This window comes from Eurosta solidaginis, chromosome 3 (genome assembly GCF_040869045.1).
Source record: "Eurosta solidaginis isolate ZX-2024a chromosome 3, ASM4086904v1, whole genome shotgun sequence".
NCBI lineage: Eukaryota > Metazoa > Arthropoda > Insecta > Diptera > Tephritidae > Eurosta > Eurosta solidaginis.
This window is the reverse complement of record NC_090321.1, coordinates 71,741,962-71,758,922: the sequence shown is the minus strand read 5'-3', so window position 1 is coordinate 71,758,922 and position 16,961 is coordinate 71,741,962. Positions and strand designations below refer to the sequence as shown.

The 16,961-nt window shown below is 43.6% G+C and overlaps 1 protein-coding gene across 1 annotated transcript in view; it reads right to left on the bottom strand.

Moving 5' to 3' along the window:
* qkr54B (quaking related 54B) overlaps window positions 1-16,961 on the bottom strand; it is a 234,130-nt gene that overhangs the window by 196,938 nt on the left and 20,231 nt on the right. Inside the window, exons 2-3 of the mRNA XM_067772242.1 lie at window positions 742-866; window positions 151-680 (exon numbers count right to left, since the gene is read on the bottom strand). Of these exons, the coding sequence (XP_067628343.1) occupies window positions 151-680; window positions 742-866 (655 nt within the window). The remainder of the gene's footprint in view (window positions 1-150; window positions 681-741; window positions 867-16,961) is intronic.

Here is a 16,961-nt window from a genome sequence, read left to right as displayed (position 1 = left end):
GTTTTGGTTATATAATTCATGGAAGTATTGGCCAAAATTTACGAAAATAAAAAAACAGCAAATAATTGATAAAATTCGAGAACAATTATCACCGCTGTTTTGGTGACGGCAACTAAATATCTTAATACTTTATTTTAGGAATTTACTTACCTATAAGCATGATGTGGTGGTACACTTTTACTCATTGCCATATTACCACCAGCTGATCCTGTTATTGAACCACCGACTCCACCTAAAACGCCAGCGCCACCTACCCCAATTCCAACATTTCCCCCACCGACGGATGTGCCCAACTGGCTACTACTTGGCTGATGTGGTGAAATTTTCTTATAAGCCGGTTTGGTTACATCGTCCGAAATTCCAGTGTTGTCCATCAATTCCCGCAGCTGCTCTTGTCGTATAATATCGTTACTATCAGGTATTAAGTACTTGCGTAATTCAGCCATTGCATAAGCAATGCGCGCATATGCCTCAGCTGGTGGCGCAATTGTAGAGATTTCAACATGCAAATCACTATTTAAATGTGCATATTTTGGATCTTTTGATGACCGTAACTCTTCTTCCTTCGCACGATCACGCATTGAATTGCGACCAAGTACAGTCATTTTACATAATGTCTCTTCTTGTAAGCGACGTAATGAATTGCCCTTGGGTCCTAACAGCTTGCCAACAAAATTAAACTAGAAAAGAAATTTTAAATTAATTTTAAACAAGTTGTTAAATGGATGCAGAAAAAATTACTTTGGGATGTTCTCTTATCGGTACTAAAACTTTTTGAGAAACACGCAATGGTTTTTCTCTATAAATATCTGCATATTTTTGTTCACGCGGTGGTATCCGACCCATAGATTGCACTTTTTCAATTTCTGTAAAAGAGACAACAAGATTGGGTAAGTATGTGAATACATATTGATATTACTCATATTATGGTTCAATAAACATAAAATTTTAAGAAAATTGGAGAATCAATTAGAGAATCACACTGGAGTACAAGTTGGGAACTACGTTTTTCTCAACTTGAGGAGCAGCGGTTTTTGCCATATATGTAAAAAATTTCACTTTTGATTGAGAACGCCATCATTCTCAACTTGATCCAGTGTTGAGAAACAACACTTGAGATGTGAGAAGTATGCTTAAAGGCAAATTTTCATTGGGTAGACTGTTTGTGCGATTATAACAACAAAGGAAAATAAAGTAGCGCCCTGCCTCTGAATCCACTTGAAGTGCACTCGCACTCAGAATTTCGTTTGAAACCCCTTAAAACAAGTTTATTGACATACAACGAAAGGCACTTTTTCCAAACTTTACTTTCAACTGAGGTGGCAATTGAAATGTACTCTTACGAGAATGAATTTCGCTCGGGCATAGGTAAAGTCATATCGTCCCGAAACATGGAGGAATTGAGAGAGAAGATCCCAGTCTCTCAACTCCCGAGGGATGATATCCTCAGGCAGATAGTCTATGAGAAAAGGTATAAAGTAGAACTGGGAGACAAGCGTACGTGGGAGAAAGCAGAATTGAGTACATTCATCAGCTAAATAGAATAGTATGGTATACTGATGGCTCGAAGACGCCAGAGGGGATTGGATCTGGAGTCGTTGGACCCAGAGCCAAGATATCAACACCTCTGGCAGCATACCCGAGCATTTTTCAAACGGAAGTATTCGCTATAAACCAGTGTGCTGACCTAAACCTTCAGCGCGAATACTCCAATGAAACAATTGCCATACTCAGTGAGTCAGGCCGCCCTCAAGGCGATCTCGGCGTCTGAAATAAAATCAGCACTAGTCCTTGAGTGCGTTGAAAAGCTAAATCAACTAGGAGCACGCAACGAACTGCTGTTGGCCTGGGTTCCTGGCCACAGGGGAGTTGAGGGCAATGAACACGCGGACAGCCAGGCAAGAGAGGCAGCAGCGACACGACTTATTGGTCCTGAGCCGTTCCTGCCAGTAGGCCCGCAGGAAATCAGAGGTCATCTACTAGTAAAAGAAAGGGAAAAGAGGGAAGAACACTGGCGCAATATGCCAGGCCTGAGACAATCTAAGTTACTGTTAGGGGGCTACAACACAACTCGATATAGGGCATTAATAGGCCTCTCGAAAGATAACCTAAAGATCCTAACAGCTATTCTTACAGGACAATGTAGACTGAACAGCCATATGCAGAAGCTGGGCATACTATCGAACAACACATGCCGATTTTGTGATCGATCAGCGGAGACGGCGGAACATGTACTCCTGGAATGTGACGCAATCTCAAGACGTAGGGCTAAGTTTATGGGCTCACCATGGCCAGAGCATTCTCACATCAAATCCCTCAAGCCAGGTGAACTGCAAGGGTTCATCAGAGAAGTCGGCTTGGATGAGGTGCTGTGAAGCAGTTGAGGGCACAATGGACCAATGGTCGCAGTGCGATCCTCAATTAATTATCTGTCTATCTATCTACGACAAATAACGTTGATTATATCGAGAGTAAAGAGAGATGGACAGAGTAGAGTTCGGTGGCTTAAAATTTGGTAATATCTAATTTCGATTTTTTAGTCGCCTCTTACGACAGGCATACTTGCCACGGGTATATTCTAAGGCCTTACATGACACCAACTTCCCTATGGTCCACCTCTGTTGAAACAGATAGTTTCCTTGGACTGCTGTTAAGAGAGTTTGATGACAATTTGTGAGTTGTCGCTCCCATTGAACGTGGCGAAGCACTGTTAACACAACAACAACAAAATACCGAAATGATTCAAGGGATTGTGAAGCGCAGCCCTTTCAAGGGTTGGCGGCGAAATGTATAGCTTCTCCGGCCCAATTGTCAACCTCATCTACCCGTGGCGAGTCCTTTGTTTTTTTTTTTTTATTTGTTTATTTATTTGGTATTAATAATGTTATGTACTAAAATAAAATAGTTTTAAGTATATAATACAATTATACAATGACTCTAGACAAGTTCTCGTACATGACGAGCTTCTTATAGATATATATAATAACATTTTATTAATTGATGGTATTTAGATGTGTCTGCTTTAATTTGAAGCTTTTATAATATTTTATGATTATAATGCAGAGAAAAAAACCTGTAAAAACGGTGCATGATTAGCTTATTTTTAATAGAAGATAAAATGGTGGTGGCGAGTCCTGTTTCTTTACCAGGCAATGCTCTGGCGATCTCCTCCTCATGGAATTAAGGGTGGGCGGGATGGCCTAGAAGTTTCAATGTGGTTGTTGTTGTTGTAGCAGTGCTTCGCCACACCTAACAGACGCGACCGATCACAAACTGTCATCAATATCCTCTAACGGGAGTCCAAGGAAACTTGCTGTCTCAACAGGGGTGGACCATGGGGAAAGGGGTGTTAGAGGCGTTGGTTCCACATTACAATTAAAGAGATGGTTGGTGTCATGTGGGGACCCATTGCAAGCGGGGCATACATTTTGTATGTCGGGGTTGATTCTGGATAGGTAAAGAGTTTAACCTGTTACAGTATCCAGAACGAAGTTGAGCCAAAGTGACACGCGTTTCCCTGGGGAGTATGCGTTCCTCTTCCGCAAGTTTTGGATACTTTTCTTTGAGTACTGGATTCACCGGGCACTTCCCGGCATAAAGGTCCGACGCCTGTTTGTGGAGTTCACCAAGGACCTGCTTGTGTTTTTTCGCTTCATACGGCTGGGTTCTCAGGTGCCGTATTTCCTCAAAATGCTTACGGAGATGACTCCTTAAGCCCCTAGGCGGTGCTGGCTCGTCAATCAGATGTCTGTTGGGATGCCCAGGTTTCTGGGTATTCAACAGGAACTGTTTGGTCAGCATCTCGTTTCTTTCCCTGATGGGGAGTATTCTCGCCTCATTATGCAGATGGTGTTCTGGGGACATAAGAAGACATCCCGTGGCAATTCTGAGAGCAGTATTTTGGCAGGCATGTAGCTTCTTCCAGTGGGTAATTTTTAGGCTTGGCGACCATATGGGTGACGCGTAGCACGTAATCGGCTGGCTAATTGCTTTGTATGTAGTCATGAGCGTTTCTTTATCTTTTCCCCAGGTACTGCCAGCAAGGGATTTGAGGATTTTGTTACGGCTCTGAATTCTCGGAACAATTGCGGCTGCGTGCTCACCAAAATGTAGATCCTGATCAAACGTCACACCCAAGATTTTGGGGTGTAGGACAGTCGGTAGCGTAGAGCCATCGACGTGGATGTTCAAAATGCCCGACATTTGGGACGTCCATGTTGAAAATAAGGTCGCGGAAGATTTAGTCGGTGATAATGCCAGGTTTCGCGAGGCGAAAAAACTGGAGATCAGGGAGGTATCCGTTTATTTTATTGCATAGCTCATCGATCAGTGGGCCTGGGCCTGTGGCCATTACTGTGCAGTCATCGGCGTAGGAAACGATTGTGCCTCCTTCCGGTGGTGAAGGTAGTTTGGATATGTAGGAATTAAACAAAAGTGGGGATAGGACAGCACCCTGTGGCACACCTTGTTTAATTCTCCTTGGCTTTGATGTTTGGTTTCTAAATTGCACCGATGCCTGCCGACCACCCTTCCAGGTCTTGCAGTAACGAGCCATGGTTGACCGTATCAAAAGCTTTTGATAGGTCTAGCGCTACGAGTACTGTTCTGTGGTGGGGGTTTTGATTTAAACCGCAATTTATCTGGGTGCTAATGGCATTTAGCGCGGAGGTAATGATATGGAGTTTTCTAAATCATGCTGATGGGAGGCTAGCTGCAAATTTGCTTGGAAATAAGGGAGCAAAATGGCTTCGAGCGTCTTTGCTACTGGCGATAGGAGAGATATCGGACGATACGACTCTGTAATGGACTAACTGGGAAGATTACGGAGATAGTCGATTTCATGAAGCGGCACAACATCCGCATTGCTGTGATTCAAGAGACTAAACTCACAGCAAGATCTGCATTGCAGACCTGCTCTGGGTATAATGTCCACAGGAAAGACCGCGAGAGCGGAAATGCGGGCGGCCTCGCGTTTATTATACACCACTCTGTGCAATATTATATATTTGATCCTGGCATCGACCGCAGGGACAATGTCTTAGAACGTCAAGGCCTATCTGTTCGGTCAGGCGATGCAAATCTAGAAATCATCAACATCTACATCCCTCCTGTCACCTGTTGCCCCAGTGGATACCGCCCTAATATCGAGGCCTTACTCACTGGCAACAATCGCATTATCTTAGGCGATTTCAATGCCCATCACGACCTATGGCATTCAAACTTGCGGATGGACAGTAGGGGTGAGATGTTGGCGGATCAAATAGAAGAAACGACGTTCTGCACAATAAACGAAGACGCCCCCACACGTATGGTAGGAAGCTGTCATAGCTCGCCAGATATCTCAATCGTGAGCGCAGAACTCGTAAACTGCGTCAACTGGCAGCCGATGGTAACATTGGCATCCGACCACCTGCCCATACTTATTTCGTTCGAGCGTACCGCCGAGTTCATCGTCACCGAAAAACGCACTTTCATAAACTTCAAAAAAGGAAAGTGGGAAGAATATAAATCTGCAACAGACAGCAGCTTTGCTGCCCTCCCTATCCCGACTGATGCCCGCCAAAGGGAGCGTGCCTTCCGTAAGGTCATTGAATCCGCCTCGGCACATTTCATTCCCGCCGGGAGAATTCCCGAAATCCGGCCCACTTCCCGGCAGAGGCCGCGAGCTTAGCGAGGGAACGCGACCTTATAAGACAGCTTGATCCCGGCGACCCCCAAATAAGGGATATAAACCAACGCATCAGATTGCTTGTGGACCAACACAAGCGGGCGAAATGGGAAGAGCACCTAAGAGGTTGTAACCTCTCTACCGGTGTAGGTAAACTTTGGTCCACCGTAAAGTCCCTATCGAATCCGACTAAGCACAATGACAAAGTTTCCATCGCCTTTGGCGATAAGGTGCTGTCGGATGCGAAAAAATGCGCGAGCGCTTTCTGCCGACAATATATAATGCATCCTACGGTTGACAAAGAAAGACGGAGGGCCAACAGATACGCACATAAACACAAATTCAGCGCGTCACCAATCACCATCACCGCTAGAGAGGTTGAGGACGCCATTGGTCGCGCTAAACCATCCAAAGCAGTGGGCCCAGACGGCATAGCGATGCCGATGCTTAAAAACCTAGGGAAAGAGGGTTCCAAATATTTAGCGCATGTCTTCAACCTGTCTCTTTCCACCTTTGTCATACCCAAGAAATGGAAAATGGCCAAGGTGGTCCCGCTACTAAAGCCTGGGAAACCAGCTAACATATGTGAGCCATATCGTCCGATATCTCTCCTATCGCCAGTGGCAAAGACGCTTGAAGCCATTTTGCTCCCTCATTTCCAAGCACATTTGCAGCTAGCCCCTCATCAGCATGGCTTCAGAAAACTCCATAGCACTACCTCCGCGCTAAATGTCATTAGCACCCAGATAAATTGCGGTTTGAATCAATACCCCCACCATAGAACAGTACTCGTAGCGCTAGACCTATCAAAAGCCTTTGATACGGTCAACCATGGCTCGTTACTGCAAGATCTGGAAGGGTCTACCCTTCCCCCATGTCTTAAAAAGTGGACCGCAAATTATCTGGGTGGTCGGCAGGCATCGGCGCAATTCAGAAACGAAACATCAAAACCAAGGAGAATTAAACAAGGGGTGCCACAGGGTGGTGTCCTATCCCCACTTTTGTTTAATTTCTACATATCTAAGCTACCTTCACCACCGGAAGGAGTCACAATCGTTTCCTACGCCGATGACTGCACAATAATGGCCACAGGCCCAGGCCCAGAGATCGATGAGTTATGCAATAAAATAAACGGCTATCTCCCTGATCTCTCCAGTTTTTTCACCTCGCGAAACCTGGCATTGTCACCGACTAAATCTTCCGCGACCTTATTTACAACATGGACGCCCCAAATGTCGACCATATTGAACATCCACGTCGATGGCACTACGCTCCCGATTGTCCTACACCCCAAAATCTTGGGTGTGACGTTTGATCAGGATCTACATTTTGGTGCACACGCAACCGCAATTGTTCCGAGAATTCAGAGCCGTAATAAAATCCTCATATCCCTTGCTGGCAGTACCTGGGGAAAAGATAAAGAAACGCTCATGACCACATACAAAGCAATTAGCCAGCCGATTACGTGCTACGCGTCACCCATATGGTCGCCAAGCCTAAAAACTACCCACTGGAAGAAACTACAGGCCTGCCAAAATACTGCTCTCAGAATCGCCACGGGCTGTCTTCTTATGTTCCCAGAACACCATCTGCATCATGGAGAGAAATGAGATGCTGACCAAACAGTTTCTGTTGAATACCCAGAAACCTGGGCATCCCAACAGACATCTGATTGACGAACCAGCACCGCCTAGGGGCCTAAGGAGTCATCTCCGTAAGCATTTTGAGGAAATACGGCACCTGAGAACCCAGCCGTATGAAGCGAAAAAACACAAGCAGGTCCTTGGTGAACTCCATAGACAGGCGTCGGACCTTTATGTCGGGAATTGCCCGGTGAATCCAGTACTTGAAGAAAAATATCCAGAACTCGCGGAAGAGGAACGCATACTCCCCAGGGAAACGCGTGTCACTCTTGCTCAACTTCGTTCTGGATACTGTAACAGGTTAAACTCTTACCTATCCAGAATCAACCCCGACATACAAAATGTATGCCCCGCTTGCAATGTGTCCCCACATGACACCAACCATCTCTTTAATTGTAATGTGGAACCAACGCCTCTAACACCCCTTTCCTTATGGTCCACCCCTGTTGAAACGGCAAGTTTCCTTGGACTCCCGTTAGAGGATATTGATGACAATTTGTGATTGGTCGCGGCTATTAGGTGGGGCGAGCATTGCTACAACAACAACAACAACGACTCACCTATGTTAGCTGGTTTACCAGGCTTTAGTAGCGGGACCACCTTGGCCATTTTCCATTTCTCGGGTATGACAAAGGTGGAAAGAGACAGGTTGAAGACCTGCGCTAAATATTTGAAACCCTCTTTCCCTAGGCTTTTACGCATCGGCATGGCTATGCCGTCTCGGCCCACTGCTTTGGATGGTTTAGCGCGACCTATGGCGTCCTCAACCTCTTTAGCGGTGATGGTGATTGGTGACGCGCTGAATTTGTGTTTATGTGCGTATCTGTTGGCCCTCCGTCTTTCTTTGTCGACCGTAGAATGCATTATATATTGTCGGCAGAAAGCGCTCGCGCATTTTTTCGCATCCGACAGCACTTTGTCGCCAAAGGCGATGGAAACTTTGTCTTTGTGCTTAGTCGGATTCGATAGGGACTTTACGGTGGACCAAAGTTTACCCACACCGGTAGAGAGGTTACAACCTCTTAGGTGCTCCTCCCATTTCGCCCCCGCTTGTGTTCATCCACAAGCAATCTGATGCGTTGGTTTATATCCCTTATTTGGGGATCGCCTGGATCAAGCTGCCTTATAAGGTCACGTCCTCTCGCTAAGTTTGCGGCCTCCGCCGGGAAGTGGGGCCGGATTTCGGGAATTCTCCCGGCGGGGATGAAACGTGCCGAGGCGGATTCAATGACCTTGCGGAAGGCACGCTCCCCTTGGCGGGCATCAGTCGGGATAGGGAGGGCAGCAAAGAGGTTGTCTGTAAAAGATTTATATTCTTCCCACTTTCCTTTTTTAAAGTTTATGAAAGTGCGTTTTTCGGTGACGATGAAGTCGGCGGTACGCTCGAGCGAAATAAGTATAGGCAGGTGGTCGGATGCCAATGATACCATCGGCTGCCAGTTGACGCAGTTTACGAGTTCTGCGCTCACGATTGAGATATCTGGCGAACTGTGACAGCTTCCTACCATACGTGTGGGGGCGTCTCCGTTTATTGTGCAGAACGTCGTTTCTTCTATTTGATCCGCCAACATCTCACCCCTACTGTCTGCCCGCAAATTTGAATGCCATAGATCATGATGGGCATTGAAATCGCCTAAGATAATGCGATTGTTGCCAGTGAGTAAGGATCTGATATTAGGGCGGTATCGAGTGGGGCAACAGGTGGCAGGGGGGATGTAGATGTTGAGGATTTCTAGGTTTGCATCGCCTGACCGGACAGATAGGCCTTGACGTTCTAAGACATTGTCCCTGCGGTCGATGCCAGGATCAAATATGTGATATTGCACAGAGTGGTGTATTATAAATGCGAGGCCGCCTCCATTTCCGCTCTCGCGATCTTTTCTGTGGACATTATACCCAGAGCAGGTATGCAATGCAGATCGTGCTGTTTAGTCTCTTGAATCGCAGCAATGCGGATGTTGTGCCGCTTTATGAAATTAACTATCTCCGTAATCTTCCCAGTTAGTCCATTACAGTTTAACTGCAGAATTCTGAAGTGCATGGGGGGAGACTTCGCCACTCTGGGGGTAAGTGACGGGTGACTACGCCTGGGTTGAGGAAGGCCAGGACGCAATTGCTGTTGTGGCCCTGGGACTGGGCGACCTTGGGCAAGCATTGAGGTACCCGGATGATTTGGGTTTGCGACCTGGCAACATGGCGCCATGAAACCCGTCGGGGGGTTGCCGTCGCGGAGACCAGAACATCTAGAAAAGTGGCACCACCCAAGGCAGGAGCTGCATTGGGTGGATGTCGCAAATATATATATTCTGTGCTGGCAAACGGTGCAAACGGAGGTAGGGACTAAGAGTCTGTTTCCCTGACCTACACGATTGCTGCCGGAAAAGAGGAAGGGGGGGGGGGGGGGGGGGAGAAGACGAGGGCAGGGGCTGTTGCTCAGCATTGCTTCCGACTCTACTACGAAGATTGTAGTTATGAGTGGTAGCAGCTGTTTGAGTTGTTGGCGCCGTGGGGCGCGAGCAGCAGCGGGTACTTGTTGTGGCTTGCTGAGCAGCGGGGCTGCAGTGGGGGCGCTTAGACGTAGGACGCCCTTGGGCGTGAACAGCAAGGAGCCACAAAAGATTTATAAAAGTTACGTGTGCGTCGGGTTTTGGGATCAAGCCCAGAACAACCTGTCCCATGCAACGATCCCTTACACGAGACACACTGAACAGAGTATGACCGTCCTAAAAAGATTCTTTTCCGGCAGATGCAGCAAAACCATTTCTCAGGACCGGGGTCAGGAGACGGACCCGGATTGGATTCGATACCTTCCCGGAGCAAGTGGGCGGGACGCAACAAATTAAATGGGGTTACACTTGGTCGGGAAAAATCCCGAGTCGTTCCGGTACATAGAACCGACTGCCTTGGGAAGCGGTCATATTTAATCGCTCCCGAAATGGTCGGGCTTGACCTTAATGATTATTTTTACCGGATCGATAACACTTGTTAAAACCATCGGGAAGCGTCTTTATGGTTGCAGCAACAACAATGAGAGTAAAGAGATCAGGGTAAGGGGCTTACAATATTCGCGCGGTAAGCATGCCTGTCGCGAACTAATATCCACAGACCCGACGGTTCAAGGCGTCACTAAAAATTGTTCTCGAGACAGTCTGGTCTGGTCTGGTATGAGAAAGGTGCTATATCCGGCACATGCTCCTCACTTCCGCTGTTCAATACCGGCACCCCTATCTTTTAACAAAATAATGAGATTACACTTTCTTCATCTAATTCCTGAAGTGTGAACGTCATTATTGGAGGTCACATCAAAACGAAACATTTAGCACGTTTATTGTATTAGTTTAGCGGCCGCCGTGGAGTGATGGTAGCGTGCATCTCCTACCATACCGAATATCCTGGGTTCACGCCCCGCAAAGCAACATCAAAGTTTTAGAAACAAGCCTTTTCAATTAGAAGAAAATTTTAAATTTTCCAAGCAGGGTCGCCCCTCGGCAGAGTTTTATCATTTTAGATTTGAATTCTCAGGCTGATTTCTAGGCCGCTGAAAGAATCGCGTCCGTTTGAAACAGTCAGGTTAATTATTCGGTTAATATTGTGACGAATACTAGCGACACTAAGGGGTACTATCATCTCTAAGCTGATACTGAGCAGTGACTTGTATACACATAACCAAATTAATCATTATGTCTACACATATGGACGTACACGCAGCGGAGAAGCAACGCACAACCACATGCATATATCTGAGATACTCCTGAAAGTATGGAATGGTTGTGCCAGTGTCGCTCACAAACACAAGCGCATGGGGTTTGAGAGAAGCTATAAAATCATGCATCTGTAGTTACAGCTGAGTAATTTTATAGCAGATAACTAAGTAGTAAATTCTAGAATAGAAAAGCCTAGAACTATGCAACGAGGAAACCAGTCAGTATAAAAGGCAGCAACAGTAGAGGCGCGACAATCAGTTTGAGTTAAGCAAGCTATAAGTAAGCGAATTATAAGTGTTATTGTGAAGTACTTTAATAAAGGCCATTTTGCATTATTGAAGAGTGGAGTTATTTATTCAACAGTTTAGTGATTCGAACGTAAGTTGCAGTAAAATCGTTACAATTGGTGTCAGAAGAGGAATTGTTGAATAAATTCCGAAGATTGGGAATACAACTTGGACATGCCAAAGTTGAGTGAATTGACGATCCAGCAACTGAAGGAGTTGGAAGCCCATGGATTGGCTACTTTTGGCAATAAATCCCAGCTACAAAGACGACTAAGTGTAGCTATGGTATTTGAAGGAATCAATGCTAAGTAGTATGTTTTTCATTATGATAGCGACAAAACAACAACAAAAATGGAAGAAAAAAACTAAACACCGCAGACAGTGACGAGCACAATATCTGCACAAACATCGACAATGGCATCTCAGCTGGAGTCAAGGAGGCACGCATTTCAGAAATGGCGTCGCAAATGTCATCTCAATTGGAAGAACAGAAGACATATATGTCATCTCAACTGGAAGCGCAAGAGGCACGTATATCTGGACACAAGTTTCGGAACAGGTATCATCGCAGGTCTTTGCGAAACTGGAAGAGCAGGATGCAAAAATTTTACAACTCGAGGACAAAATTGATGCCGAGATAGCAGCGATGAAAAGGTCTTATGCAACAGTTACAACTAAATCGCCCAGCTGTGCCAGCGAGCAATCCGAAGGTAAAAACTCATCTTTTGACGGCTCTGTTCCTTTCCAGGTATTCAAGCTTCAATTTGAGAAGACGTCAGCAATGAACAACTGGAATTCTGAAGATAAAGTTGCTGCACTGTTCGTAGCATTGATAGGGCCTGCAGCTGAAATTTTACAGACTATTCCAGAGTGCGAACGGAACTGTTATGTATGAAGTATTAATGGGCGCTCTACAGAGACGATACGGAACTGAGCATAGGAGACAGATATATCAAATGGAGTTACTGGACCGCTTCCAGAGGCCTGGTGAAACATTGCAAGAGTTTGCGTCGGATGTTGAAAGGCTGGCACATTTAGCGAATGCGGACGCACCCGGGAATACACCGAAAGGGTAAAAATCCAGAGCTTTATTAATGGAATACGGGATGTCGAAACGAAGCCAGCGACATACGCAAACCCGAAACCTACATTCGCAGAAACGGTATCGCATGCTCTGATTCAGGAAACAGCGTCGCTTCTGTGTAAGCCAGGTTTCAAAGCACGCCGTGTGGAAGTAGAAAGGCTAGAGTGGATAGACGCAATTTTGGAAGCTTTAAAAGAACGTAACAGAGGAATAATGGTGCAATCAAATGTTTTAAGTGTGGAAAGCCGGAGCATATTGCACGTCATTGCAGCACCGGTCCTGGTAGTTCCAACTTGGCTGATCGTAAACGTAAAGGTGGAGGAGATAAGCAAGAAGGAGTCAGATGTAAAGATCGAAAACTTGCCCCAGCTATTGAATGTCCTGTGATATCTGTGTCGCAAATTGGAAGGAAATCAAGCAGTCTTACCGTCAGAGGGAATGTGGATGGAAAAGAACGTGTACTGACTGTAGATACGGGCGCATCTCATCCCTTGATTCGATCTCATTTGGTCAACAGGAGAGCAAAACCATTACCTGGAGCAAGGCTGCGTACGGTCACTGGGGAGTATAACCAAGTCCGGGGAGAAGTGATCTGTGAAGTCTTTATTTGGGAAGGTCATGATTCTACACAAATTCGTTGTAGCGGAGATTATTGATGAAGTCATATTGGGAGTGGAGTTCTTAGTTGACCATGACATCAGGATCGATATGCAGAGAAGGATTATGCGTTATAAACAAAGCGAATTGCGTGCGAACGGACGTGTATTTAGAGCTCGTAAATAGAATAAACATTATTAAGTCTGTATGCTTTGATAAGCACTAAAAATTGCTGAAACTAGCAATGTACTTAGTGACAGGTGATGTACCAGCATTAATAAAGTGCCTGTGAGATTCAATTATATTTAATTTAAATAAAAAGGTGAAAATATATTTTGCTTGTCCAGTTTTATGTAACTGTTAAGCATAAAATGGAATAGTGCGGGAATTGTCGCAATAAAATAAGAGGGGCAACAGGTCTAAGATGTGAGGGTGTGTGTGGTAAGGTTTACCATAAAAACATTGCGTGTGCATCTATCGATGATTATGGCCTTAATTGTTTGCAAGGTTGTAAACTTTTAAGATTTATTTGTGATGATTGCATGACTTATGTTTCCAATGTTGATGAGGCTTTAAGGGAAATCTTGGCTATTTCAGAGGTAAACAAAGTAAATTTGAAAGAGCAAAAAAGCGAAATTGAAAAAATGTTGAGTGAGCACAACGAAAGAGAGATGAAAATAATAGTAGGAAAAATCTATAAGGTGAACTTAGAAAAACTAGAGTTAATGAAAAAAATAGAATACTTGTGCTTAGAAAATAAAAATAAATAAATAAATAAAACTAAGCAAAGTTAGTATACCGAATGAGGCGTTCACTAAGCAAAAGGATGAAATTATTAATGAAGTTAAAAAGGTTGCTAATATCCCTAATGAGGCATTAAATAAACAGAAAGAGGAAATTTAAAAGAGGTTAAGAAGGCTGCAAATCAGAATAAAGGTTTTGACGGTGGAAATGTTTCTACATATGCCACTGTTACAAAAGGCATCCCTCCAATTGTTATTAAGCCCAAAGTGTAACAAGCCATTGAGAAAACAAAAATGGATTTAAACAAAATAGATCCATTCCATTTAAATATAGGAAGGGTACAAAACAAAAATAATGGCACGATAATTATAAACGCTAATACAGCAGGCGACAAGAACAAAATTAGAGATACGCTAACAGAAAAGTTGGATAAAAATGTATATAATATAGCTGAGCCAAAAGTGTATTTTCCTAGAGTTGTGGTAGCTAATATTAGTGCAGAGCATACCGAGAGCGAAATAGTTAGCCGGATCCTTGCGCAGAATGATACACTGAGGGAAGCTAAAATGAAATGTATTACAATTAAACGCGCTAAAAAAGAAAATAGAGGACAACATATTAATGCAGTTATAGAAATAGAGCATAAATATTATGAGGCCATCCTGAGACATAAGAAAATTAATGTTGGATGGGATCGCTGCCCAGTTTATGACGGTCAAACTGTAAAAAAAAAAAAAAAAATAAATGTAAGGCGCGATAACCTCCGAAGAGATCTAAGGCCGAGCTTCTCTTCCAATTTGCGTCGTGCTCCTCTTGATTTTCCCTACAAATTGGCCGGACGGGACCTACATGTTTTATGCCGACTCCGAACGGCATCTGCAAAGCAGATGAGTTTTCACTGAGAGCTTTTCATGGCAGAAATACACCCGGAGTGCTTGCCAAACACTGCCGAGGGGCGACCCCGCTTAGAAAAATTTTCTTCTAATTGAAAAATCTTATTTCTAAAACTTTGATGTTGCTCTGCCCGGGAGTTGAACCCAGGGCATACGGTGTGATAGGCGGAGCACGCTACCATCACACCACGGTGGCCGCTACAAATGTTTAGGGTTTAACCACATAGCTGCCAATTGCACTCTGAAACAGAAATGTAGTAAATGTCTGGGAGAACATGGGGCAGAAAACTGCAAGGAGAGCATGCCCATTAGAAAATGTGGTAATTGCGTAGATGCCAATAATCAGTTAGGTTTTAAGCTCAATATAGACCATAACATAATGAGCCATGACTGCCCAGTTTATCAAAGGAAGCTTAAACTGGAAAAACAACGAGTTGGTTTTTAGCAACCAAGACGTACAAGCCCAGTAATAAATGTTTTTGATTTGAAATGTGTCTACTTGAATATTTGTAGTTTGTTAGCAAATAAAGCAGAGCTCGAAAAAAATTATAGAAGAAGTGGATCCGGACGTTGTTTTATGCTCAGAAACACGTATAACTTCAGATATTCTTCATTCTGGAATTAATATTGCACCGTATACATTAATTCGCTGCGACTCTCATAGTAGACATACGGGAGGGGTCGTTTTATTACTGAAAAAGGAAATCAAGTACAAAGTCAGGTTTAATCGATCAATTGATAGAAATGTATGGTGTGCTATAGTAAAATTAAAGCAAGTGGACATTATGTGGCAATTAGGTGTGTTGTACCATTCCCCAAGTTCTAGTGACAGTGAATTTTTAAATAACGTAGAGAGTATTTTATCAGAAGTATTAGAATCAGGTACAAATTCCCTTCTAGTTGGAGATTTCAATATAAACTTAAATGTTAACTCTTCGAGTAGCTACAAACTGAATGAAATTTGTGCACGTAGCGCAATGAAACAAAAAATAAATTTCATTACAAGAGTCGCGGAAACTTCTCAAACAAAAATAGATTTATTATATGCAAACGCTGATATACTGTCTTGTGTAAATCTTGAAGACCACAGAATATCCGATCACGAAACTATTTCATTTGCTAGTAAGTAATTCAAACCCGTTACGAAGAGTCATTTCATCAACATCCTGGGAAAATTATTCGGACGATAACTTGACGACTCTACTGAGGAATTGCGATCTCAGTTTAATAAGAAACATGAATGTCAACGACATGGTCAACTATATAAATACTTGTTTACTAGATTGTATGGGAGTACTAACGTTTGAAAAAAAAACAGTACGGTAAAGTTAAGAAATAAATGGTATGACCAAGAATTGACAGAATTGAATAAACTAAAATACCGGTTGCACTCACAAGGTAGAGCAACGGGTGACTATACCGAATATAACAAGGACGCGAAGTACTACAAAAAACTAATCAAATTTAAAAAGATTAAATACATGGAGACTAATATTGACATCAATTGTTCAGATAGCAAGCTAATGTGGAAGCATCTTAAGCATGCTGTAAACTTAACGAGCCGCAAGAAAAGATCTTGACGGTGATCGTAAAAGGTGTGACATATGATACACCTCGCGATATTGCTGAAGCATTGAACTCCTTCTTTATAGATAGCATTTTTGATATAAACAGGGAAATTGAAGTTGTTCAGAGTCAAAACGACTTCCAATTTACAACTAGGTCATGTTTAAAATTCGAAGAAATTACGGTTGAGGATGTTATACGTATAGCAAAAAGGTTCAAAAATAAAACTGGGGGGGAAAAACTTGCTTTCAGAAGGCGTAATTAAAGATTCGGTATCGTACATGGGTTTCTTCTATGCAACCGCTATAAACAAATCCATGGCTACTGGAATAGTGCCAGACATGTGGAAAATTTCGACAATAGTACCAATTAGGAAAGTAAAAGATTCAATAATGGCAGAAGAACTAAGGCCGATAAATACATTGCCGAACATAGAACAAATTCTGGAAATTGTAATAAAAAATCAACTGCTTAATTACTTAGAAAATAATAAAATCCTTATAAAGGAACAATCCGGTTTCCGAGAAAGGCACTCTTGCGAGACGGCGTTAAATTACGTCATATCTAGCTGGAAGGAAGAGCTGAGCCTAAAAAAACATATAGTAGCAGTTTTCATTGACCTGAAAAGAGCGTTCGAAACAATTGATAGGAATATAATGCTCGATAAACTACAAAAAATTGGTATTAGGGAAAATGAATTGCAGTGGTTTAGAAGCTCCTTATCAGACCGGAAACAAAGAACAACCATCGAGTCAGTAGTCTCATCCGAGGCACA